Raw genomic sequence first — 25,984 nt, forward strand, 5'->3', positions numbered from 1 at the left:
TGTCCCTGACCCCACAAGGGGGACCCTGTCCCTGTGTCCCTGCACTGCCCGCTGCAGGGGCACAGGGTGGGGGCACACCCGGCCTTGCACCCTCAGCTGGTCAGGAAACAGCCCCAAATCACCCTGAGCCCCCAAATCACCCTGAGCCCCCAAATCACCCTGACCCTCAAATCACACCGAGCCCCCCAAATCACCCTGAGCCCCCAAATCACACCGAGCCCCCCAAATCACCCTGAGCCCCCAAATCACACTGACCCCCCCAAATCACCCTGAGCCCCCAAATCACACTGAGCCCCCCAAATCACACTGACCCCCCCAAATCACACCGAGCCCCCAAATCACCCTGAGCCCCCCAAATCACACTGACCCCCCAAATCACACTGACCCCCCCAAATCACACCGAGCCCCCCAAATCACACTGAGCCCCCAAATCACACCGAGCCCCCAAATCACACCGAGCCCCCACATCACACTGACCCCCTCAAATCACACTGATCCCCCCAAATTACCCTGAGCCCCCAAATCACCCTGACCCCCCACATCACACTGACCCCCCCCAAATCACACTCACCCCCCAAATCACACTGAGCCCCCAAATCACACCGAGCCCACCAAATCACACCGAGCCCCTCAAATCACCCTGAGCCCCCCAAATCACCCTGAGTCCCCAAATCACACTGACCCCCCCCAAATCACACCGAGCCCCCCAAATCACACTGACCCCCCCCAAATCACCCTGACCCCCAAATCACACTGAGCCCTCAAATCACACCGAGCCCACCAAATCACACCGAGCCCCCAAATCACACTGACCCCCCCAAATCACCCTGAGCCCCCAAATCACACTGAGCCCTCAAATCACACCGAGCCCCCACATCACACTGACCCCCCAAATCACCCTGAGCCCACCAAATCACACTGACCCCCCCAAATCACCCTGAGCCCCCAAATCACACTGAGCCCTCAAATCACACCGAGCCCCCACATCACACTGACCCCCTCAAATCACACCGAGCCCACCAAATCACACTGACCCCCCCAAATCACCCTGAGCCCCCAAATCACACCGAGCCCCCCAAATCACACTGACCCCCCAAATCACACTGAGCCCCCAAATCACCCTGAGCCCCCCAAATCACACTGACCCCCCAAATCACACCGAGCCCCCCAAATCACCCTGAGCCCCCCAAATCACACAGAGCCCCCAAATCACCCTGAGCCCCCCACATCACCCTGAGCCCCCCAAATCACCCTGAGCCCCCACGGCTGAGCCTGTTCTGCTGTGTCTGTCCCCAGCAGGCCAGGACCAGCAGCCCTCAGAGCAGCCCCTTTCTGCCACTGGAAAAGCCAATTTAACCCCTGGAAGGGTCAGGTTTATATCAAATGGGGAATAAAACCAAAACCCTGCCCTTGGGGAGTCATGTAACTGTGAGATCTCCCAGGAGGGATCACAATGGGATCCCAATGCCACTGTGGCATCCCAATGTCATTGTTGGATCCCAATGTCACTGTGAGATCCCCCAAGAGGGATCACTTTGGGATCCCAATGTTGCTGTGAGATCCCAATATCACTGTGGGATCACAATGTCCCTGTGGGATCCCAGTGTCATTGTGGGATCCCCCAGAAAGGATCATGTTAGGTTCTCAATGTCCCCATGGGATCACAGCTGGATCCCAATGTCACTGTGGGATCCCCCAGGAGGGATCACTGCGGGATAACAATGTCCCTGTGGGATCCCAATGTCCCTGTGGGATTCCAATGTCACTGTGGGATCTCCCAAGAGGGATCACTGTGGGATAACAATGTCACTCTGGGATCCAAATGTCACTGTGGGATCCCAATGTCACTGTGGGATCCCAATGTTGCTGTGGGATCCCAATGTCACTGTGGGATCCCAATGTTGCTGTGGGATCACTGTGGGATCCCAATGTCGCTGTGGGATCCCGCAGGAGGTGCCAGCCCTGGGGACAGGCACAGAGAGGTGGCACCAATGCCCCCTTCAGCAGCCAGGTTTTGGTGCCCAGCAGTTGATGTTTAGTGGGTCAGGGGGTCTGCGTGGATCTGGGGGGCTGAGGGGGCCGTTCCCCCTCCTCTGCCTCCCTGCAGTGGGAAAATCCAGGGGAGCAGCCCCTGGGATCCCTGGATGGGAGACTGACCCAGCCACCCCCAGCTCATCAAACCATGGCAGCCAGGTCCTGCAGCACCAGGAGGGACCCAGCCCTGTGCTCCTCCAAATTCCATGTAAGAAAACTCTCAGAAATGGAGGGATGGTGCATTAAAGCCCCAACAGGAGGGTTCAGGCAGGTCCATGAGCAGGATTCTGTGTGTACCAAGCACATCCTGGCCTTCTGGAGAGTCTGCCCATCCTGGCACTGAACCTGCCCCTAGATTTAATGAACCCACCCAAAAAAGAACATTAAACAGGTTTTGAACCTCACATTCACTCCTGAAACCCAGCGGGCACAGGGTGAGTGTGGTGGTACAGGGTAGTGCAGGCAGAGACACAGTCTGTCTGTCTGTCCATCCATCATCCATTCATCATCCATCCATCCATCATTCATCCATCCATCATCCATCATCCATCATCCATCCATCCATCCATCCATCATCCATCCATCCATCATCCATCCATCCATCCATCCATCCATCCATCATTCATCCATCCATCATCCATCATCCATCCATCCATCCATCCATCCATCCATCCATCCATCCATCCATCATCCATCCACCATCCATCCATCCATCCATCCATCCATCCATCCATCATCCATCCATCATCCATCAATCCATCCATCCATCCATCCATCCATCCATCCATCCATCCATCATCCATCCATCCATCCATCCATCCATCCATCCATCATCCATCCATCATCCATCAATCCATCCATCCATCCATCCATCCATCCATCATCCATCCACCATCCATCCATCCATCCATCCATCCATCCATCCATCCATCATCCATCCATCCATCCATCCATCATCCATCCATCATCCATCAATCCATCCATCCATCCATCCATCCATCCATCATCCATCCACCATCCATCCATCCATCCATCCATCCATCCACCATCCATCCATCCATCCATCCATCCATCATCCATCCATCCATCATTCATCCATCCATCCATCCATCCATCCATCCATCCATCATCCATTCATCCATCCATCCATCCATCCATCCATCCATCCATCCATCCATCATCCATCCATCCATCATCCATCCATCCATCCATCCATCATCCATCCATCCATCCCAGAGGAAGCAGACAAAGACAAGCAGATAATTTGCCATGCTGGGGGGTGATTTCTTTTCCTTTATTAATAATAATGACAGCAACTAATAAAAATAATGAATAATGAATAAAAAGTGGGAGATTGGGCCAAGGGAATCATTTGTCCAACCTCAACCAGCAGTTTTGGGGTAAAAGCAATGGAAACAGGGAGTGGGATCAGGCAGTGTCATGGTCCTGGCAGTGCAGGGGTTAAACCCTGAGGGGGGAATTGTGGCTTTTGGGGTGTGCTTTGATGGTTGGTGCCATGGGGAGACATTCCCAATTTTCTGTTTTGGGGGTGCCATCCCCCCTTCCCCTGTCACTGTTTTCCCTGTTCCATCTCCAGAGGGGCAATCAGGGCTGGATCAGGGGGGCCGAGCTGGATGAGGGGACACCCGCAAGGTCCCTGCAGGGGTGGCTCCTTCACCCCCCCAGACAGGACAGGGACAATCAGTGACCTCTGGACCGCCCTGGCCCTGGGTGTGGCTGCATCCCCCGGCACCGGAGCGAGCACCAGGACCGAGCTGGGGATCCCCAGCGTGGGGGGAGTGACCCCCTGAGGGGCACCCACAGCCCGAGGGTGTTCCCGGCGTGTCCGTGGTGTGTCCCCGGCGTGTCCCTGGGGTTTGCACACACGTGTGGGACAGCTCGGAGTGGGTGGCACCCCCCATGTGCCCGGGGTGCCTGGGGACCCTCCACACGCGCTCCCCGCAGGTGGGGAGCCCCCTGCACACCGCTCTGCAATCCCTGCACATCCCTCTCCCCCCTGCACGACCCCCTCGCCCCCCTCCCCCTCCCGCTGCCGCCCCATAATCGGCTCCAGCTGCACAAACATTCCCGCACCCGGAGCCGCCGCCGCCTCCGGAGCCGCCCCCGCGCCCGCCCGGACCCTCCCCCCAGCCCCCTCTGGGCCCCCCGGCCAGCCCGGACCCTCCCCCGGAGCCCCCTGGGCCCCCCAGCCGGACCCTGCCCCGGCCCGGGCAGCTGCAGGACCGAGGGACCGAGGGACGGCCCCGGGCTGAGCCCGGCGGGACAGGGCAGGGAGGGGCCTGGGGGGTGGGGAAGGGACCGTGTCCATCCATGTCCTTCTATCCATCCACCTCACATCCACCCATTTCACACATGTGCATCCATTGATGTCCATCCATCCAATATCTATCTATCCACCCACCCATCCATCCATCCATCCATCCATCCATCCATCCATCCACTCATTCCATGCCCATCCATCCATCCATCATCCATCCATCATCCATCCATCCATCCATCCATCCATCCACTCATTCCATGCCCATCCATCCCTCATCCATCCATCATCCATCCATCCATCATCCATTCATCCATCCACTCATTCCATGCCCATCCATCCATCATCCATCCATCCATCCATCCATCCATCCATCCATCCATCCATCCAACCATCCATCCACTCATTCCATGCCCATCCATCCATCATCCATCCATCCATCCATCCCTCATCTATCTATCCATCCATCCATCCATCCATCCATCCATCCATCATCCATCCATCCATCCATCCATCCATCCATCATCCATCCATCCATCCACTCATTCCATGCCCATCCATCCATCATCCATCCATCCATCCATCCATCCATCCATCCATCCATCCATCCCTCATCCATCCATCCATCATCCATCATCCATCCATCATCCATCCATCCATCATCCATCCATCCATCCATCCATCCATCCATCCATCCATCCATCCATCCATCATCCATCCATCCATCCATCCATCCATCCATCCATCCATCCATCCATCCATCCATCCCTTGTCCATTCACCCAACACTCTCTGGACAGGCCCTGGATGTTGGTGGTCTCCCACTCTCACCCATCCCAGCTTCTCCATGAGCTGCACCAGAATGGAGCTGGGAGCCCATGCCCACCCACCCACCCTGTGTCCATCCTTCCCAGCTTCTGCAGGAGCTCCCCAGGATGGAGATTGGGTCAATCCAGCTCTGTCCTGCAGGAGTGGTGCTGGGATGGAGTCAGGACCCCACATCCCTGTGTCCAGGGGAGGGGAGGACACTGTGAATGGCACAGCTCATCACACCCACTGTCCCCAAGCTCTCCAGGACAATGCTGGGATGTGGAGGCAGCCCCAAATTCCCCATTCCCCACATTCCCCATTCCCCCACATTCCCCATTCCCCACATTCAGCCGTGTCCCCGTACAGAGCCAGGATCCCACACGGCTCGGGGACAGTGACAGGGATGGATCCCACCCGCACCGTGCCCACCTGGCCGGGACGGGGACAGGGTGGGGCTCCTGCCCTGACCCCCGGGGTGCCGGTCCCGTCCCGTCCCGTCCCGTCCCGTCCCGGCGGCTCCGTCTCCTTTAAGAGCGGCCGGAGCGAATGGAGCCGCCTGTCCCCGCTGGCGCCCGGCCAGGCTCGGCCCCGGCCAGATCCCGCTGCAGCGCCCGCCCGGCGGGGACAGCCGGCCCGGGGACAGCCGGGGACAGCCGGGGCCCCGCTGGGTGCTGGGTCACTGCTGCGGGTGAAGGCACACGGAGCCAGAGGGTGGGGACAGCCAGAGATGTCCCCACAAAATCTCAGGACTTGTCATAACGAGATCGTGGAGATACGTGAAGTGTAGCAAAGAGATGTCCCTTGTCACATCCGTGCGCTCTGTCACCTCCGTGTCACTGCTGGAGAGCGGGACAAGGGGGGTGATGGCAGGGGAGGGGACAGGGGAGATGGATCCCACTGCCCTGAGGGAATTATCACCCGGGGTGAAAAAGGGACAGTTTGGGGACAGGGGAACCTGGGGACCATGGGGACAGAACAGGACAGGGAAACCTGGGGGCCATGGGGACAGGGGACAGAACAGGACAGGGGAACCTGGGGGCCATGGGGACAGGGGACAGAACAGGACAGGGGAACCTGGGGGCCATGGGGACAGGGGACAGAACAGGACAGGGGAACCTGGGGACCATGGGGACAGGGGACAGAACAGCCCCAGGAGACAGGACAGCCTCCATGCGGGACAGGGGACAGGAGAACCTGGGGACAGGAGAGCCCTTGGATAAGGGGACAGGACCAGCAGCAGGGGACAGCAGTGACCACAGGCTGGCTCCCCGGAGCGCTGGGGACACCGCATGGCCCAGGGTCCTGCTCCCAGCTCCTCCTCCTCCTGTCCCTTGCCTGCAGTGCTGTCACCGCCGGGGCTGTCCCCGTGCTGGGACACTCCGCTGTGCTGAGCCCTGTCCCCATGCCCAGGAGCACTGGTGGCACCGGTGGCACCGCTCTGATGAGTTGCGGGTGCTCGGGGCCGGCCCGGCTTTGGCGTTAATTGATTAATTGACTCCCGCGGCGGTGGCAGCTGTGAAAACAGAGCGGGGCTCATTAGGGGACATCAAAGGACGGCCGGGAGGGGACACGGCCCGAGCCGCTGGCGTTTGCTCCCTCTTCACCCGGCTTAAAAGGGGAGGAGGAGGATGGGATTCACCGACCTGGGGACAGCCCTGCTCAGCCAGGAGGTCCCTGCCCCCTGTCCCTGTCCCTGGGACTGGTGGCACTTGGGGGCACCCATTCTTTGGGTGACATCCCCAAGGTTAACTGGACATGGGGTGACCCATCCCTGGGGTTAGCTGGCTTTGGGGTGATCTCTCCTCAGAGATCAATCAGCTGCTCCTGGGGTGACCCATCCCCAGGGTGACCCGTACCCAGGGTGACCCATTCCCACAGAGATCCATCTTTGGGGTGACCTGTCCCTGGTGCTCCCCAGGCTGATCCATCTTCAGGGTGACCTGTCCCTGGTGTTCCCCAGGGTGCCCCATCCCTGGGGTGACAGCGCAGGGGACAGAGGGGACACACGCTGACTGCAGCTTGCAGACACCCTGCAGCTCCTCCTGCCATGGCTGCAAACAGCCCTGAGAGCCAAAAACCTCCAAAACCCGCAAAAATTGCTCGGAAAAGGCACAGAGCAGGCCCAGTTGCTCTATCACAGGAGCCTGTGGGGTCAGGGACCCCCAGAACCCCCAGATCCCTCAGCAATCCCGGAGCACAGGAGCAGCCCCAGCAATCCCAGATCCCAGCTCTGTTTTCCAAAGCCAGGACATGAAGCCTTTTAAAAAAAAATCTCCTCTCGGAGCTCCTGCATTCCTGGGTGGAGAGTTTACATTCCCCCGTCCCCCGTGATCTTCAGCTCCAGAAAACAAAGCAGCCTTGGGGGGGAGCAGCTTTTTGGGGAGCAGGACCCTCCAGCCAGAGCAAGGACCCCGAGGATAGCACCCCAAAACTGAAACACCCAGAGGCAGGGCTGGAAACAGCCTGAAACCCCCTTGGCAAGGGGGTGGCACCCTCGGGGTGGGCATTGAGGGGTGCAGGGGGGGTCCCCTGATGCCTTGGCCGAGGCTCAGCCTGCCCATGCCACCACCAGAACAGACTGCAGGGACCTCCCTGCCTGAATTCCCACTTCCAGAGGCTCCCAGGGCAAGAACTGGGGTAACAGGGGGTGCTGGGGTGCCCTGGGAGGTGCCAAGGGGGGACTGGGGGTGTCCCCAAAAAGCCCAGCCCGACCCCCAAACTGCCTCTCCAAACAGCAGAGGAGGGGGAAAAGAAGCCCTGGATAAGTTTCTCCCCCTCTTCTCTCCCCCTTCCAAGTCATCGCTGGAAAATTAAACCGGATCCAAAGAGTTTTTCCTTTCCAAAATGTGCTGGAGAGGCGCTGCCTTAACCCCTTCAGCTCCCGCCTCGCCCTCTCCGCGGGACTGGGATTTTTAAGGGGGTTTGGGGATTTTTCCCGGCCTTTGCTGGGGGAAGGGGAATGGTTTGCCCTGGCAATCCCTCTTTGTGCTCCAGGGATCCCCAAATCCCCTGCAACGAGCCAGACCAGAAGGGCTGAGGCCCCCCAGGGCTGATTTTGGGGCACCCTTGGGGCCAGCGCTTCGTGGCCAGGTCTCCCTCTCCATTTTGGGAAGAGAATTTTTTTTTCATTCCAATTAAACCCAGCTGATTAAATCCATCCTTTCAGCCCCCCCTCCCTGCCATGAGTTGTCCCCCCTCCAGCTGAAACTCCCCTAGATCCCCCCTCCAGCATCCCCCAAACCCCAACAGATCGAACACCCCCGCCAAACCCCTAATCCCAAAGAAAATGTGAGCTATTTCCTCCCGGGGGGGGACACAGGAGAGGTCCCCCCTCCCTCTTCACACTGAAAATTCCTCATTTTTTGGGTTAAAAATCTCTTTTTCCCCCTTTTCAAAGTGCTTTGTTCCAGCTGGAGGGAGGCTCATCCCCACGGGGTGGTGGAAATGGGGGGGGCCCAGCAGAATCCATGGGAACCCCCATAATTTAATTATTGGGGGGTTTTTTTGGGGGGGGAAAAAAAAAAAAGCCCTCGGGAATAATCTGGCATTTTTTGGACTCGTTTGTATTTGGGAAGGATTGTTCAAAAAGGGATTTGGGAGGAAAAGTCATCAGCCAAGGAGGGGGGCCCAGGGAGAGCCCCCGGGGGCGGCAGCCCCAGCCCGGGGTCTTGTGTGAGCAAAGGGGTGGGGAAGAAAAAATCCAATTTCTTGGGGAGTTTTGAAAGGAGAGAGAGAAGAATGGGCTTGGTTTTGGGGTTTTTTGCCGTTTTTTCACCCTTTTTTCCAGGGGCCAGCGGAGCAGGGCTGGAGGGAGCCGGGACAGAGCAGGAAGGGGGGAGCAGGGGCTGAGGGTCCTCTCCCAGCCTTGGCAGTGTTTTTCCCCTTTTTCTCCTCTTTTTTCTCCATTTTCCCACCTCTTTCTCTTTTTTCCTGATCGTTTTTCTCTCCCTGTTTTTTTAAATCTCTTTTTTCTCTTTCCCCCTCCTTTTTTATCTTTTTCTCTCCTTCTCCTGCTCTTTCTCCCTTTAGTTTTCTGCTTTTTCTCATTTTTCTTCTCTTCTCTCCTTTTTTCTGCTCTTTTCTGTTTTTCTCCGTTTTCTTCCGTCTTCCTCCCCTTTCTCCCACTTTTTTCCTTTTTTTCTCATTTTCCCCTTTTTCCTCACTTTTCTCCTTTTTTCACCCCTGCCGCTCATTTGTCCCTTGTCTCCTCTTTTTTTCTTTCCTATTTTTCTTTCCTTCCCCCTTTTTCCTCTCTTTTCCACTGTTTTTTCCCCTTTTCATTCTTTTCCCTCCCCTCTTCTCCTTCCTTTTTCTCCTCTTTCTCCCTCCCTCTCCTCCTATTTCCTCCCTCTCTTTTTCCACACCTTCAAATACAAATATATACTTAAATTTACAAATGCTATTTACAGGTTTAATTACAAAAAAAAAAAAAAAAAATCCAAAGAGAAAGAGAGACACCCCTTAGACGTTAATAAATCTAAAAATAAAAAATATATAATAACTCCTCCCCCACCCCACCCCCCAAAACAAAAAAATATTTCAGGCCGAAGGGCGGGGGGGGGTCACACCGTGGTCTCGCCCTGCTTGCTGTTGGTGAGCCGAGTGTAGAACTTCCTCCAGGAGTGCAGGGTTTTGCCAGACCATATCCAGAACCCCGAGGTGATGCCCACGATCAGAGTCATGAGATACTTGATCATGTAGACGGTGAAGTCGGGGGTCATGCGGGGGGTGAAGTGCAGCGGGCAGGGGATGGCCAAGCTCTTGCAGTTCTGGCTGATCCAGCTGCGCTCCCAGTGCTCGCGGAAGGCCTGCTCGTAGAAGTAGCAGGCGATGACGATGGTGGCCGGCACGGTGTAGAGGACGCTGAAAACGCCGATGCGAACCATGAGCCGCTCCAGCTTCTCCGTCTTGGTGCCGCCGTGCTTCATGATGGTGCGGATGCGGAAGAGGGAGACGAAGCCGGCCAGGAGGAAGGAGGTGCCGATGAAGAGGTAGACGAAGAGCGGCGCCAGCACGAAGCCTCGCAGAGGGTCGATGTTGTTGAGGCCCACGAAGCAGACGCCGCTCAGCAGGTCGCCGTCGATCTGCCCCATGGCCAGGATGGTGATGGTCTTGACCGCCGGCACTGCCCAGGCGGCCAAGTGGAAGTACTGGGAGTTGGCCTCGATGGCCTCGTGGCCCCATTTCATGCCGGCGGCCAGGAACCAGGTGAGGGAGAGGATGACCCACCAGATGGAGCTGGCCATGCTGAAGAAGTAGAGCATCATGAAGAGGATGGTGCAGCCCTCCTTCTTGGTGCCCTGCACCACGGTGCGGTAGCCGTCCTCCTGGAAGCGCTCGTTGCACACCACCCTCTCCTCCAGCACGAAGCCGGCGATGTAGGCCACCGACACCATGGTGTAGCACCCCGAGAGGAAGATGATGGGTCGCTCGGGGTAGCGGAAGCGCTGCATGTCCACCAGGTAGGTGGTGACGGTGAAGAAGGTGGAGGCGCAGCACAGGACAGACCAGATGAGGATCCAGATGCGGGCGAAGCGGATCTCGTCCTCATTGAAGAACATGTGGCCGTCGGGCCGGGTGGGCTCGCAGGGCGCCGCGCAGTCCTTCTCCCCCAGGAACTTGTAGTTGAGGTAGCTGGGCACCTTCAGCGCCCGTGGGCAGTGGAAGGGGTGGTCCAGGGTGGCGTAGCGGGGGGCGCCGGGGGTGCCCTGGCCGGCCAGCGGCGTGGCGCTGGTCAGCAGCGCCGGGGAGCCGCCGTCCTCCGAGTGGTTCTGCCCCACGCAGATCTGCTCGGCGCCGTGCCGGGGGAAGTTCTCGCACCGCAGCCGCTCCGGCCACTGGAAGCCGAATTTGTTCATGAGGGCCTCGCAGCCCTGGCGCGCCCGCTCGCAGATGGAGCGGCACGGCGGGATGGCCTGCTCCAGCACCGTGCACACCGGCGCGTACATGGAGCACAGGAAGAACTTCAGCTCCAGCGAGCACTGCACCTTCACCAGCGGGTAGAACTGATGGACCTCCAGCCCCGCGTCCTCCTGGTTGGTGTGACCCAGCAGGTTGGGCATGATGGTCTGGTTGTAGGCGATGTCGGTGCAGAGCGGGATGGAGATGGGCTGGCAGAAGCCGTGGTCGGGGATGGAGATGCCCTTCTCGCCGTGCAGCTGGGCCCGGCTCGGCGCCGGCACGCTCAGCCCCGCCAGCAGCCAGGCCAGGGCGGGCAGCACGCCGGGGGGGCCCATGGTGCCCCGAGCCGTGCGCCCCGATTTACCGTGCCCGGTGCCCCGAGCCGTGCGTCCCGATTTACCGTGCCCGGTGCCCCGAGCCGTGCGCCCCGATTTACCGTGCCCGGTGCCCCGCCGCACGGCCGATCCTCCCGGCCGGGGCTGCCGTGCCCGGGGCTGCCTGGACGGCTCCCGGTGACTGGATACGCTCTGGTGCCGCCTGGATGACCCCGGCTGGCCTGATCTGCCGTGCCCGATGCTGACTCGACGGCTCCCGGGGATCAGCTCCTCCGTGGCCGGTGCTGGCGCCGGACGATCCCCGGTGACGGGACGCTCTCAGCTCCCGCCTGGACGGCTCCCGGATCCCCCGTACCCGGCGCTGCCCGGACGGCTCCCGCTGCCCGCTGTCCGCCTACCCCGTGCCCGGCGGGACGGCTCCCGGTGTCTCGATCTCCAGTGCGTGGCGGGACGGCTCCCGGTGCTCGGACGTGGGGCTCCGCGGCGCTGCTCCCGCTGCCCGAACTTGGCGCTCCTGCTGCTCCCGGTGGTGCCGGGAGGGTGGCGGGAGGGGGGTCCCGGGGGGTGCCGGGGGGGTGCCGGGGTCCCGGGGCGCGGGGAACAGAGCGGCCGCACCGGACGCTCCCGCCGCCTTTGTGCGGGGCAGCGCCGCGTCCCCGCTGGGCGGGGCCAGCGCCGCCCGCCCCGCCCCCCGCCCCGCCCGCTCCACCAATCACATTCAAAAGCCGCGGTCACCACGCCCACCCTGGCCCGGGCCACGCCCACCAGGCCCCGCCCCCGGCCCGGGGGTCACGGCGCCCCCCCCAAAGTTTTTCCGAGCGGGGCGAACCCCCCGAACCCCCGCGGGCGGGGTCGGGCCGGGGCCGCGGGGAGCGGGCCTGCCGTGTGCCCCGTGTGCCCGAACGGCAGCGTGGCCCTGTGCCCCGTGTGCCCGAACGGTAGCGTGGCCTCTGTGCCCCCCCTCCGTGTCCCCTGTGTCCCGTGTGCCCGTGTGCCCAAACGGCATTGTGGCCTCTGCCGCCCGTGTCCCCTGTGCCCCCAGTGCCCCTGCCATGTCCCCTGTGCCCCGTGTCCCCTGTGCCCCTCATGTCCCCTTGTCCCTGCTCTGTGTGCCCTGCTATCCTGTGTCGCCCCCGTGTCCCCTCCGTGTGTCCGGCTGTCCTGCGTCCCCTCGTGTCCCCTACTTCTCCCCCGTGTCTGCTGACCACCACTGTGGTCACTGTACCTCTGTCCTGTGCCCCTCCCCTGTCCCCTGCACCTGCCATGTACCCTGTGCCCCCCGAGTGCTCTGCACTCCCCCAGTGTCCCCTGTGTCCCCTGCATCCCCCACTGGGTGCCCTAGCCCTGCTGTGGCCTCTGCACTCCCTCCATGTCCTCTGTCCCCTCTGTGTCTCCTGTGCCCCCCTTGTGTCCTCTGCACTGCTCATGTCCCCTAACCCCACCTTGGCCCCCCACCTGTGGGGCTGCTCCCCCCAGCCCAAGACCCCTCTAGGGTGCTGCAAGGTGTCCCCCACTGTCCCCAGGTCCCACTTTAGGGTGCAGTGGAGCAGGATTAGCTCCCATGCCCCACAGGAGACCTCCAGGATTGGCCCCAACATCCCTTGTCCCCAGGTGTCAGCCAGGCAGTGCCACCACTCCTTGGGCACCATGGAGTGCTGCACCCCCAAAAGGCCACTGCACAGCCAGGGGTGTCCCCAAAACAGGGCAGTAGGAGAGGCCTGGGGGACTGGGACACACTGGGAGGGACTGGGACACACTGGGGGGGAACTGGGACACATGTTGGGACTGGGACACACACTGGGAGGGACTGGGACACATGTTGGGACTGGGACACACACTGGGAGGGACTGGGACACACTGGGAGGGGGAGTCTTGGACGTGGCAGGGATATGCCTGGAGGGAACCAGGACACACTGTGAGGATCCAGGACATGCTGGGGGGATCTGGGACATGCAAGGGGAGACTGGAACACACTGGGGAAACACTGGGACACACTGTGGGGGGACACTGGGACACAGCAGGGGGATCCAGGACGCGCTGGGGCCATCCAAGACACACTGAGAGTGTTGGGACACAGGGAGGTCAAGCACAGGGGGGTCATGGGACACACGGGGGAGTCAAACACACCCTGGGGGGCATTGGGACACACTGGGGAGTCAAACACACACTGGGGGGCACTGGGACACACTGGGGAGTCAAACACACACTGGGGGGCACTGGGACACACTGGGGAGGCTCAGACACACTGGGAGTGACTGGAACCCACTGGAGGGAATAATACTGTAGGTGATCACCCCAAATTTCGGCACTAGAACGGGGGGCTGCCTTTCTCAAGGCAAGGAGCCGCCTTTCCCCCGTTTCCCTTGGGGACTGCGGTGGGGAACCCCCTGCCCCTGTTTTGGGGGGCTGGGGGATGAAAGGCAGCCGGGGGGGCTGTGCTGGGGAGCCCCCTGCCCCTCCCCGCTCCGTTTTGGGGAGCTGGGGGGCTCCTGGCAGCCCCTTTCCCTCCCTCCCTGCGCGTCCTCCCTCCCTTTCTCTCCCTTTCCTGTAACTTAAGCTTTTGTTGTGAGCAGGAGACCCGGGCTGTCGTGAAAAGAGGGGGCCCCACCGCCTTTCACAGCGTAATTGAAACCATTGCGGCTCCTGGCCGAGGGGGAAGGGCAGGGGGGGCTCCCAAATCAAAGCCTGGGGTGGGGGGAAAGCCGGGACACACGATGCTGCCGGGCCCCCTCCCCGCCAGCCCCCCGGGCCGGACGTGCCGGGTGTCCCGGCGGGGCTGCCCGGGGCTCTCCCGCTCCCGGGATGGCGGAGCCTGCGGGGCTGCCGGGGGATGGGAGCCAGGGCCGGCTGTCCCCGATGGGGCACCCAGGGGTGCTGCGCTGCCTTTGGGCCCCGGGGCTCGCTGGGTGTGCGGGGGTCCCGGGCGGGAGGCGGCGGGCAGGGGCTGGAGCCCGGCCAGCGCTGCCTCCGGCCCGTTCCCGCTCCCGTTCCCGTTCCTTTATCCGTTCCCGTTCCCATTCCCGTTCCCGTTCGCGTTCCCGCTCCGGCCCTATGGCGGCACAGTCTGGTTGAGTGTCCCCACCGTGTCCCCCAGGCCCACAGCGACAGCAACAGAGGGGTACAAGGGTGTCTGCACAGCCACGTGGATCTTGGCTTCCTAAACGCTTCAGATTTTGGATTCTATCTGGAGATTGGGGGTTTCACTTTCAGAAGGGGTTGCAGAGGCTGGCCCCATCCTCCCTGTCCTCCTGGGTGCTGGTGGCTCAGGACAAGGGTCCCCAGAGCCTCCAGGGACACATTGGGACATGGTTCCACCCAGAGTGGGTGCTGAGCCCTCCTGGGGATGGCAAAACCCAGAGCAGATCCACCAGCCAGCCCTGAGAGGAACCCCTGTGTGGGCTGGGGGTGTCAGGGGACACCCCAGGGAAGCAGCAGGGTCCTGCCTGCTCAGGGGTGTCCCCTCACAGGGACATTCAGGGTGGCCAGGCAATCCTGTTGATATCCCTTGTCCCTGTCACCAGGCCCTGCCAGAGGCATGAAGGGTGGTAGAGGGTGCTGCCCCCTCCCCAAAACTTCCCACGGGGGTCTGGGCTTGGTGTCCTGGGTGGAGGGGACACTGTGAAGACAAGGACCAACCCTTGCACCCAGTGGGAGAGGGTGGGTGCTGCCCAGACTGGGCTTTACTGGGAGTATGGGGCCAAACCCAGCTCTTCCCCCCAGCTCCCCTTTGTGTCCCCACAGAGCTGCTCAGGGTGGGGGGCACCCAGGAGCCCCAATCCTCCCACTGCTCCACTCTCCCTTCACCCCAGTACGGCACTGGGGGATGCTGGTGGGCACCCAGTGTTGGCAGTCCCCTGCTCCCAGCACCCAAGGGACCCCATGGGTACAGCCACCTCCAAAGGTCTGGTGGCTCCTGTGCCCCTCATGGAGCAATTCACGGTGCCCATGCAGCCCCCCTTCCTGAGATCCCCCCAGCACCATGAGGTGCCAGGATGCCTGTGGGGTCCTCCCTGCACCCATCATAACCAAGGATGGGGGACACAGCTGGGAGCACCCATATCACCCCCAGCAGCACCCTAACCCAGCCACAGGCTGGTGGCCCCTTTCTGAGCCTCCTCCCTGGGGGTGACACTGGGGGTGGCACCACATCTGGCACAGGCCCTGTGTGTAGCCAGCATCACTCTGAAAGGCAGAACTTCCAGGGGGCACTGGCAGTGTCCCTTAGGGATGGGCACAGAGGATGGCAAAGCACAAGTGGGGCATGGAGGGGCTGTGGGGGGCCATGCCAGGCAGGATGGGGACCTCGGGGGTCCCCCAAGAGCGCAGAGGAAGGGAAGGGCCCCCCAGCCCTGCCCTTGGCTTTGTTTCACACTTAAGAGGCTCTAATTAAAACCAGGCACAAAGGCCCTGGCTGGCGGCAGGCGCGAGGTGCCAGCAGAGGACGGGGTCTGTCACCAAGGGAACAGGAGTGACACGGGGTCCTGGGCAAGGGCCCTGCATGCCCAGACACACAGACACGTGTGCAGACACACACACGTGTGCTCCTTACCAGGGAGAGCAGTGCTCAGGCCTGGTTTATACTGGTCTGAACTGGTGTGATGGTCTGCAGGGCTCCGTGTGTGGGAGGGGTCTGTGAGCAGCCCTGCCCAGGGGGGCTGGGGGCAGAGATGAGCCCTGGGCTGGGTGTGGGGTGAGCCAAGCCCTGGGGGCAGCCGAGGACCACAGAGGGTCCCCAGCTGGGACTGGGGGGCTGGTGGGTGACCCCAAGACTGAGCTGGGGGATGAGCCTCCACAATATGGGTCTGCCTGCCTGGATCCCTCAGGGCACTGAGACCCCAAAGCTGTGCTGTCCCCCAAAGCTGTGCTGTCCCCCACAGTTGTGCTGCCCCCACAGTTGTGCTGTCCCCAAAGCTGTGCTGTCCCCTACAGTTGTGCTGCCCCCAAAGCTGTGCTGTCCCCAAAGCTGTGCTGTCCCCAAAGCTGTGCTGCCCCCAAAGCTGTGCTATCCCCCAAAGCTGTGCTGTCCCCAAAGCTGTGCTGTCCCCAAAGCTGTGCTGTCCCCCAAAGCTGTGCTGCCCTCAAAGCTGTGCTGCCCTCAAAGCTGTGCTGTCCCCAAAGCTGTGCTGCCCCCAAAGTTGTGCTGTCCCCCAAAGCTGTGCTGTCCCCCACAGCTGTGCTGTCCCCCAAAGCTGTGCTGTCCCCCAAAGCTGTGCTGTCCCCCACAGCTGTGCTGTCCCCTACAGTTGTGCTGTCCCCAAAGCTGTGCTGTCCCCCAAAGCTGTACTGTCCCCCACAGTTGTGCTGTCCCTCAAAGCTGTGCTGTCCCCCACAGTTGTGCTGTCCCCCACAGTTGTGCTGTCCCCCAAAGCTGTGCTGTCCCCCACAGTTGTGCTGTCCCCAAAAGCTGTGCTGTCCCCCAAAGCTGTGCTGTCCCCAAAGCCACCCCTGGTGCTGGTGGGACACAAAGCCCACCAGGGAGGGTGTGGGGAGCGTGGCTTAAGCACACCTTGACCTTGCTGGCGGGGGAGGATCCCCTCAGCTTGTCGGACACATCTCCTGCCAGCGCCGGCATTGAGAGCGCGCGAGGCCGCGCGCGGAGGAGCCGGCATGAAAAGGCAGCTTAGGCATCTCCTGCTGCGAGAGATGGATTAGGGGCTTCGGGGAGGCCTGGGGACAGCCAGCGCCACGGCCACCGGGCCACCACGGCCGCGTGCCGCCCGCCAGGCCCTGGGGACAGCGTGGGCACGGCGGGCACGCAGCCACCGCCCCGTGGCACCGTCCTGCTGGGACACTGGGGCAGCAGGACGGGACCCCAGGGGACGCTGAAACGGAGAAATGTGTGTGTGTGGGAAGTGACAAGGCTGTCCCTGCAGGGAGGGGACACGGGGCTGGCAGCCCCCGCTGTGGGCCCCCCTGGCCTGGCTGCAGCTGTCACTGTCAGGGGTTGGGTATTTTTAGAGCCAGCCCAGACCGCAGTGACCATTTCTGCCCACGGAGTGCACGGGATCACGGCGGGGAGGGGAGGGGGGAATGGGCACAAATTTCCCTTTGGGCTCTGCTTTGGGGTTGGAAGTGCCCTTGAAGTCCCCAGGGATGGCAATGGGTCCCCATGGGACACGGGGACCCCATATTGGTGGGGTGGGCATGGTCCAACCATCTCAGCTCTGTCCCCGGGCTGGGTTGGGGTCTGTGTCCCCAGTGATGTCCCCCAGGAACGGTGGCAGTCTGAGGGGTGGTGGCAGTGCAGGAAGGATGGGGTGCCCCTGTGGCCACCCCTCCCTCTCCCAGGAACAGCTGTGCCCCCAGCCAGGGGCAGGGGACCTGCCAGCACTGGGCATGTGACAGGAGGTGACAGAGCTGCTATTTATACCCTCCAGTGTCAGGGCTGGCTGTGGGGACATCAGTGAGCCCATGCCACTGACCCGTGGTGACTCTCAGGGTCCCCTGAGTGCCCATCTGTCCCCCAGCACCCACCACACCCCTGCAGGGAGGAGTGGGCTCAGTGTGACCAGAAGTGTCACACAGCCATTCCAACTGTCCCCAGCCCACTGGGGACACAGAGGCACCCAATGGGGGCACAGAGCTGACACGGGGACATGCAGCTGTCCCCATGCCCAGTGGGGACAGAGCTGTCCCCACTGTGGACACTGAGCTGTCCCTGTGTCTGACCGTGCATGAAGCTGTTCCCAACAAGGACACTGAGTTGTCCCTGTGCCCAGTAGGACACAGAGCTGTCCCTGTGCCAGTCCCTCCAGGCTAGAGGGTACCAGAAGGGGGCAGATGTGTCCCCCAAAAGCCACAGGTCCTGGAGGGCACAGAGGCCCTTGGCACAGGCAGATGCCAAGTGGGGAGGCATTAATTCCCAGCCTCCCTCCTGCTCCGGTGGCAGCAGGGCTGGGGGGCACAGCCCAGAGAGGGCCCCCCAGAGAAGAGGGGCTCCCCAGAGAAGAGGGGCTCCCCAATTCCCTGTTCCAGGTTCATCCCACCTGGCTGGCCACACAGGGCTGGCTGGCCCCAGGAGAGAGGTGAGATTTGAATCATCGGATATTAGGGGTCGGGATGGACCTTAAAGAGCACCTAGTCCCACCCCCAGGATGCTCAAGGCCTTACCCAACCCAGCTTTGAGCACTACCAGCATCTCCTTTTCCTGCGAGGTTTTTATTTCCAGGATGTCCTGGGGGAATTCCCACAGGGCTGCTGTGGTGGGGCAGGCTGAGCACAGCATTCCCTCCTAGCAAGTGAGGGAACACACGTTCCACACAGGAGTTCTGGCAGCACAGGCCAGCCTGGCTCACTGGAGGAACAAATTGGGTCTGGAGCTACCCTGTGGAGCACAAAGCACAAGCAGTGTTTCAGGACTCACTGCCTCGCTGGGCAGGGCACAGGTGTCCCCTCAGGGACAGCTCTGGTGGCACACGGAGGACACAGAACACACTGCACACATCCCCGATCCTGAACTCCTCTCGCTCACCGGCCCTGACAGGCAGCAGAGGGCAGCAGGGCCCGGGCAGAGAGGCTGCTGCGGAGGGAGGGAAAGCAATGAATGAATGGAGACAGATGGGATCCGTTTTTCCTGCTGTCAGGGCAGGCGGAGGGCCGGCGACACACGGCACGGTGCTGGGGGACAGCTGGTGACAGCTGTGCTGGGGGATGGAGAAGCAGAGACCTCTGCAGAGCCGGACCCAAATCCCAGATCCAGACCTCAAACCTAGACCCAGACTCCAAATGCAAGCCTTGCCCACAAATCCAGACCCAGACCTAGAGCCCATCCCCTGATGCCAAACCCAGCCAAGCCCCCTGTGAAAAGTGACTGGCGTTTTTCACAGCCCCCAAATCCATCAAACAGCCCCGAGCACCCAGACCTGGCCCCTAAATCCAGACCCAGATCTGGATCCTAGACCTGACTCCGATCCCAAACCAGACCCAGACTCCACACCCTGACCTAGCACCACCCTCCAGCCCCTCGGTGCTGTCCGTGGCCCTGCTGCTGTGCCCTGCAGAGGGCAGGGTTGGGACACACACTTCCCCCTCAGGGGCGGGGAGAGGAGAGGATTTGTGCTGGCCACCATTTCTGCGATGCCCGGGAGGGCTCTCCGGCCCCGAGCCGCTCCCAGCGCTGAGGGGCCACAGGCCGCCCTCAGCCACCCCCGCGCGGGCCCCGCCGATCCCGCTCTGCGCATGCGCCGCCCCAGCAGGCGGCACGGCCCGCTGCGCACTCCGGGGGGCGGTGGAGAGCCTGCGCTCCCATTGGTTCAAACGTCCATCACTCAAGCGACTGGAGCAGCTCCCATTGGCTCAGGCCGGGAGGGCGGGAAGGCCGAAGCGGAGCTCGCGGTCTCCATGTCGAGCCCTCTCCGTGTGACGCCTTTGCACATGCGCGTTGCAGCGGGTGGAAAACGGTGCCCCGCGCTGCGCAGTAGCTCGCGCCCTAATTGGCTGCTAGGCACGCGCGTGCGGTGCAGGCGCCCTCATTGGTTGCCCGGCGCGCGCGTGCCGCTGCTCGCGCCCCCATTGGCCGCCGGGGCGGGCATGCGCGCTGCCATCCGCAGTCAGACGCGCAGCGAGGCTCGGCGGGACGTGACCTGCAGCAGCGCAACCCTGAGGGCGCGGCCGGCCGTGCGAGCCGGTTCCGCCCCCTTGGCGCGCCGCAGTCTCCGGGCCCGTCCTGCCGCCGGGTCCCGCTGCAGCAGCCACTCCGCTCCGCGCGTTGGCGCTGCCGTGAGGGACCCCCGTCGTTGCCGCTCACGTGACCCGCGTCGCCGCGCACGTGAGCCGCGGGCGGCGCATGCGCGGTGCGGCGGGGGCGGTGCAGGCGGGCGGCGCTGAGGGCGGAGGCGGCGGCGGCCGGAGCGGGGCCGGGCCGGGCTGGGCCGGCGCGAAATGGCGGACAGGTTCTCCCGCTTCAACGAGGACAGGGACTTCCAGGTACTTCCCTCGCGCGGCCGCGGCCCCTCGGGCTGGGCTCCGCCGCCTTCTCCGCACCCCCCCAGCGGGGCTTTGTGTGCGGGCCCGGCGCTGCGGCACCGAGGGGAGCGTGGGGGGCCCGGGCCGCCTGTCAGGGTGAGCCGCGGCTCGGGAGGGCTGCCCGGGCACGGGGGGCAGCGGGCGGCGGGTTGTGATGGTGGCGGCGAGGGGCTGAAGGTGAGGGGATCAGCCTTCCTCCCGTGATGGCACCGACCAGCCCCGTGAGGGACCCGGTGAGGGAACGATCCCTCCATGAGGGGAATCCCCCACCCCCGGTGAGGGCTCGGATCCCTCCCCCGAGACCCTCCCAGCGCTTCCGAACATCTTCCCTTGCGTGTGGAAAAACCGCTTCTTCCTTCTCACACCCCCTCCCCAAAACATCAATATTTCAACGTAATTAACGCCACTGATGCTGTTTGAAAGGGGGTTTCAATAAACAATGGGGAAATTAACGTTGACTCATTAAGCTCGAACAATGACATGTTGTTCTCTGACTTCAGGCCGAGAGAGTCGCGGGGTTAGGAAGGAAAACAAAAGGAGCGAGGCTAACGCTGCTCGAGGAGAGGCGTGGATGAGCTGTTCTGTGGCTCCTTGTTTCGGGAGCTGTTCATCCTCACTCGGGCCTTTCACCCAGAGACCTGCGAGGGTTTTTATAATGTGCAGCTTGCGTAATTCTGCTTCGTCTGGCGTTAAGGTGCAGTCTTGGAAGCAGTCAGGACATCCAGGAGTGACTAATTTGTGTTGTTTCTGGGTGTTATAAGGGCTGCACGCTGCAAAAATTGTTACTAAACTGTGCTAGAAACACACGAGAAAATAAATCCCTGTTGGATGGAGGTTTGGCTCCTGCCACAGCCCCAAACGTGGGCTTGTTTGCATCCTTCATTTCCTTCCATGCAGAAATGAGCCATAATTAACACTGGAATTGTCTGATTTGGCTTTGAAGTTTGTGTTTCAGGAAGTGGAGCGAGCCAAATCTTGGGCTTGAAACAGATTTCTTGTAATCCTTTGGTGAGGGAGAGATGGGGAACCCAAACCAAGTCAGGTTCTGTGGCTGTGCCCAGGGAACAGGTGAGCTCTGCAGTCCTCTCCCTTTGTGAGGAAACCCCCATGGCAAGAAAATTAATTGTAGTGGCAAAACCTGTTAGTGTGTGGTGGCTCTGGACACACAGGGGAATGTGGGGTGATGTGAGGGAGGAAATTCTGCTCCATTTGCTGATCCCAGGATCTTGGAAGCTGCTGAGTGTGCCTGGGGACAAGAACTGAAGTCACAACCCTTGACTTTAAAAAAGGGCACAGTTCTAAATTGGGATTTATCTGTGCTAAATACCAAGGTTTCCTTGTTGTTCCCATAGACTGGAGTGAAAAATAAAATGATAGAATTTGGTTTTATGGAAGGGTCACTGCTCTGTTCTTCCCTCCCTGAAAATATGCCAGGGAGAAGAGAGACATTTTATTTTGTGTTAAAGCTTCCTGTGAGGGAAAAGTGGAATCTGTCCCCTGGGAGGAGCAGTTTGGAGCTGGCTGAGGCTGCAGAGCACTGAAGGTGAAAACAGTGGAAGAGGAGATGTGAGGGGGACTGGGCCAAGGTCACACTGGATTTTGGGGGCTCAGGGTGTGTGCACCTACCCCTGACAGCTGGGCAATCTGTTTTCCCACAGTATATTGATGGAGGAAAGCTTTTGGCTGAACAAGAAGGAAAAATGAGGTTGAAAATCACTTTCAGACAAGACTTTTGAGTTTTCCTCTCTGTATTGAGCCAGAGATTGCTTGAGCTGTGACATGGGTGTGGAATGCAGGAAATCTCACTGTGCTGGGCATTTGCAGGTAAAAATACACCTGTGTGTGCCTCTGTAGTAAATCCTGCTGTACAAATATAACACAACAGGAGTGTTTGTGTTGCTGTTAGGGGTGCCCTTTTCACACAGCTGTAGTTCCTTGGCAGGTGAGATGTCTGTCCTTGGGCAGGTGTGACTCTAGATGTGATCCATGTCCCAGGGAGCGTGGCCAGAGGGACACAGGCTCTGAAATGCCACAGCTTGCTCAGGGATGGATGCAGTGTGGGAGGGAGGCTGCAGAGAGCTCTTGGGTTTTGTTCTGGGGTGATCCCCTCCAAGGGAAAGGTTCTGTAGCAGTTTGGAGAGAGGGAGAGGAACAAAAGGTTGGGACTAAAGAGGTCAAAGGAACCTTTTAGCTGCTTGGAAGAAAGGCAGATATCTTGGGGTTAGGGATGTGGCTAATGAAAAAAAAGCATTTCAGAGTTATTATTATCAGCTGCCTTCCTGGAGAGAAGCTGAAGAGTCTGGGTTGGGAGGATCAGTTTGGCAAGAGAGCAGATTGAGCACTGTGGGCAGGGCAGGGTTAGCAGAGGTGATCCTCAGCTTTCTGAGCTTCTGATATGCTGGAGAAAAGTGGATTAAAGGTGAGAGCTGCTGGGAGCTGTTCTCCCTCCCTGTGTCTGCCTGGAGAAAGATCAGTGCTATCAGGGAGGCTGGGATGGAAACATTCAGCACTGCAGGAAAATGAGGAAAAAAGGACCTAAATCAGCTGAGAAAGAGAAGGTGCCCATGGTCTGTGGTGCTTGGAAAGGTGCTCAGGGGAGAAGGGTCCTGCTGGGCTGGGCAGAGGGGTCAGATGGGAACTGGAGAGAGGAGAGGAGTGAGGGATCTTCCACAGCTGCAGCCACAGGGGTGAGGTGGGCATGGAGAGCTGCAGAGGGAGGGATGCTCCTCCCTGGGAGTCCTGTGGAAAAGAGTGGTTTGTGTAAGGATAAGAAAGTCAAATATCCTCCCTAAGGATGAAGGTCATGGTGTGGAGGGAGAGGAGAATGATTGTATAGGTGAGGTTGTAGTGACTCCTCTCTGTGTTGGGCACAGAAGCTGAAATTTCAAAGGAGCAGGAATGGCACTGGAGCATCACTGCAGTGAGCTGACTGGGCAGCCCTTGGGTTTTTCCTCCCAGCATTGCTGTGCTCTGTAGCTTTAGAAGCCACACTGAAGGCTTAGATCCTCTTCCCTTTTTGCTTTCAGCTCTAAACCTCAGAGAAGCTTGGGAAGCCCCTGGTTTGGAGTGGCTTTTGCAGGTGCTGAACCTCAGGGCAGCTCCACAGAAAGGCCTTGAGCTGTGCTCTGCTGTCCTGGGGGTTTTTCCCTTCCCAGGCCAGCACAGGGCTTTGTTTGGGAGCTTGGGCAGGGAAATGGATTAATGGAGGAGAGGGGACATCCCTGACCTTCCTTCTCCTGCCTCTCTTCTGGGCTCTGCAGTGGCAAGTGAAGTCTTGGGGGGCTCATCCAAATAAATCCCAACCTTTTTCCATTTTCCATCCAGGAGAGGTTATTTTTGAGTTTAGTTCTTGGGGTGAAGGGCTGGGGAACTTGTCTGTCACAGGCTGTGTCACTTGTCTGTGCCACTGTCCCCTGGCACAGACAAATGGGAACCACCACAACTTTGAGGAATTCGGAACAATAGCTGGAGATGATGCTAACAGAATATAGAATATAACAGAATATACAGAATATAACAGAATATTGTGGGAGCATTAATGAAACCTGTATAAACATATGAAACTGCTGCAATAAGTAAATACATATTTTAATAAGTAAATACATATTTTTAATAAGTAAATACATATTTTTAATAAGTAAATACATATTTTTAATAAGTAAATACTTATTTTTAATAAGTAAATACTTATTTTTAATAAGTAAATACATATTTTTAATAAGTAAATATATATTTTAATAAGTAAATATATAATTTTAATAAATATATATTTTTAATAAGTAAATGTATATTTTTAATAAGTAAATACATATTTTTAATAAGTAAATACGTATTTTTAATAAGTAAATACATATTTTTAATAAGTAAATGCATATTTTTAGTGCTATTTTGAAAGCATTTACAGTGATTTTATTCTTCAGATCAGGTATGCAAGCTCAAAGAATAAATATCATGGATGTCTCTCTGAAATCCAGTGGAGTTCCCACTTACTCCCAGATGTTGAGAAAATGTTTTCTTGCTGCATTTTTCTCCTTTTCATTGTTGGAGCAGAAATATTCCCAGCCATATGTGTCTATGTGTACAATAATTTCCTCTTCCTACGTACATGGCACTTGCTGCCATCATTAGCCAGACAGAACACAGGCTGTTCTGTCTCTTGTTTTTGTGCTGTTGTATGGTCTGTGCCATGGAATAACACAGAGCCAAGCCTGCTTTTCCCTGCTGCCTGCAAGTGTGACCAGTCTCAATCCCAGCCTGCTAATTCCAAGAAGATAGGTGGTTTTATTTATTTTTTTTTCTTTGCCTCCACAAAGGATTTGAAGAGCTAAGCCAGCACATCACTGCTTCTGGCCCTGCCTGCTTCCAGCAGGTTGAGCTGAGTGCTGCTGGCAGGGGGATTTTGTGCTTTTTAATTGGCAGAATGTCAGGGATGAGTTCTGCTCCCAAGCAGCTTAGGCAGCGCTTTGCTGGGCAGCTGGGCCAGCACTGAGGGGGTTTGGGATCCATCCTTAACCAGAGTGGCCGTGGCTGCAGCCTCATCCACTGCCCAGGTGCTGCCTGAGGGGAGAGCATTTGCTTTCCATGGCCTTCAGCAGGAGCAGCTGCTCAGGGTGGCCCTGCACAGAGATAAACAGGGGCATTTTCTCTGCCTGCCTTTACTAATTGGGAAAAGAAGAACTTAATGTGGAGAAGGAGGATTGGAATCTGCAGAATCTGTTACTCTGAGCTTTCAGCTGGTCCAGGACCCTGGGCTGGGAGTTTGGCTTTGGCAGCAGTAGCTGCAAGAATCAGGAGGCAGCCTGTGCCTTTCCATGGGCTGTTTCCTAATTGAAGAATTAATCTGAGATTTTAGAAGATCTGTCAGAATTGTTTTGAGATCTTAATTTATCATTTGATTCAGGTTGGATTTCAGGGGAAGAATAGAGCTCTTACCTCCTTGGCAGGACGTTGTGACCTTTCAGTGGAGCAGAGCAGGAACAGAGCTGTGACTGATGTTTTTAACCTCCCTGTGTGAGTGGGGAGGGGAGGGGGCTGGGGGAAAATGTGTCCTAAAGTAGATCAGGTAGTTTTGGTTCCAGTGTTAGAACATCACAGTAGGGTCTGAACTTCAGTTGGATTTCTGGGATTCATGTGGGGAGGTGATTTTATATAAACCTTCCCTGCCTTGGTTGTGCCTTCCCCCAGTCTTGTCCCTTCTGTCCTACAGCAATGGTCTCCATTGCTGAAAGGAAAAGGAAACACTTTGTCCTGCAGTCCCACAAGCCATGGCTGAGCCACCTCAGCTTCTCTGGGTCACCTTCTCTAGGACAGACCCCCCCTGTCCCCAGGCTCTGCCACCATGGGTGGGAATGTGGAGCTCACCTGATAAAAAACATTGCTGCATTCTAGGGCAGCATTCCTCAGCTGACAGAAGCTCTTCTCCTACCACATGGTTTTAAACCTGCAGTAATTCTTGCTGCTTTCTCCCTTCAGACAGCTCCATGGGCAGGTAATTTGAGATTTTGGCCAAAATATTAGAAGTTAGTATTAGGATGGTGGCTTTAAATATCCAGGTACCACTTAAGTTTCAGTTCCCATCTTGACCCAGTTCTGAGTCCAAGAGTTTGTGTTTGGCTGCAGAATCTCTCCCTTGAAGACAACTGGTGATGGGGAACATTTTCCTT

General features: G+C 58.8%; 2 protein-coding genes across 2 annotated transcripts in view; one reads left to right on the plus strand and one right to left on the minus strand.

The window, feature by feature from the left end:
* Positions 1-9,683: 9,683 nt before the first annotated feature.
* FZD2 (frizzled class receptor 2) lies at positions 9,684-11,357 on the minus strand. Its single transcript, XM_058041653.1, has one exon. The coding sequence runs from the start codon at positions 11,355-11,357 to the stop codon at positions 9,684-9,686; it is 1,674 nt and encodes a 557-aa protein (XP_057897636.1).
* An 8,840-nt stretch (positions 11,358-20,197) lies between these two features.
* The window catches only part of GPATCH8 (G-patch domain containing 8), a 57,557-nt gene continuing 51,770 nt past the window's right edge, over positions 20,198-25,984 (plus strand). The window contains exon 1 of the mRNA XM_058041637.1: positions 20,198-20,282. Within this exon, the coding sequence (XP_057897620.1) occupies positions 20,238-20,282 (45 nt within the window). The 5' untranslated portion in view covers positions 20,198-20,237. The remainder of the gene's footprint in view (positions 20,283-25,984) is intronic.

Source organism: Melospiza georgiana, chromosome 28, assembly GCF_028018845.1.
Source record: "Melospiza georgiana isolate bMelGeo1 chromosome 28, bMelGeo1.pri, whole genome shotgun sequence".
In the NCBI taxonomy this organism is placed as follows: domain Eukaryota; kingdom Metazoa; phylum Chordata; class Aves; order Passeriformes; family Passerellidae; genus Melospiza; species Melospiza georgiana.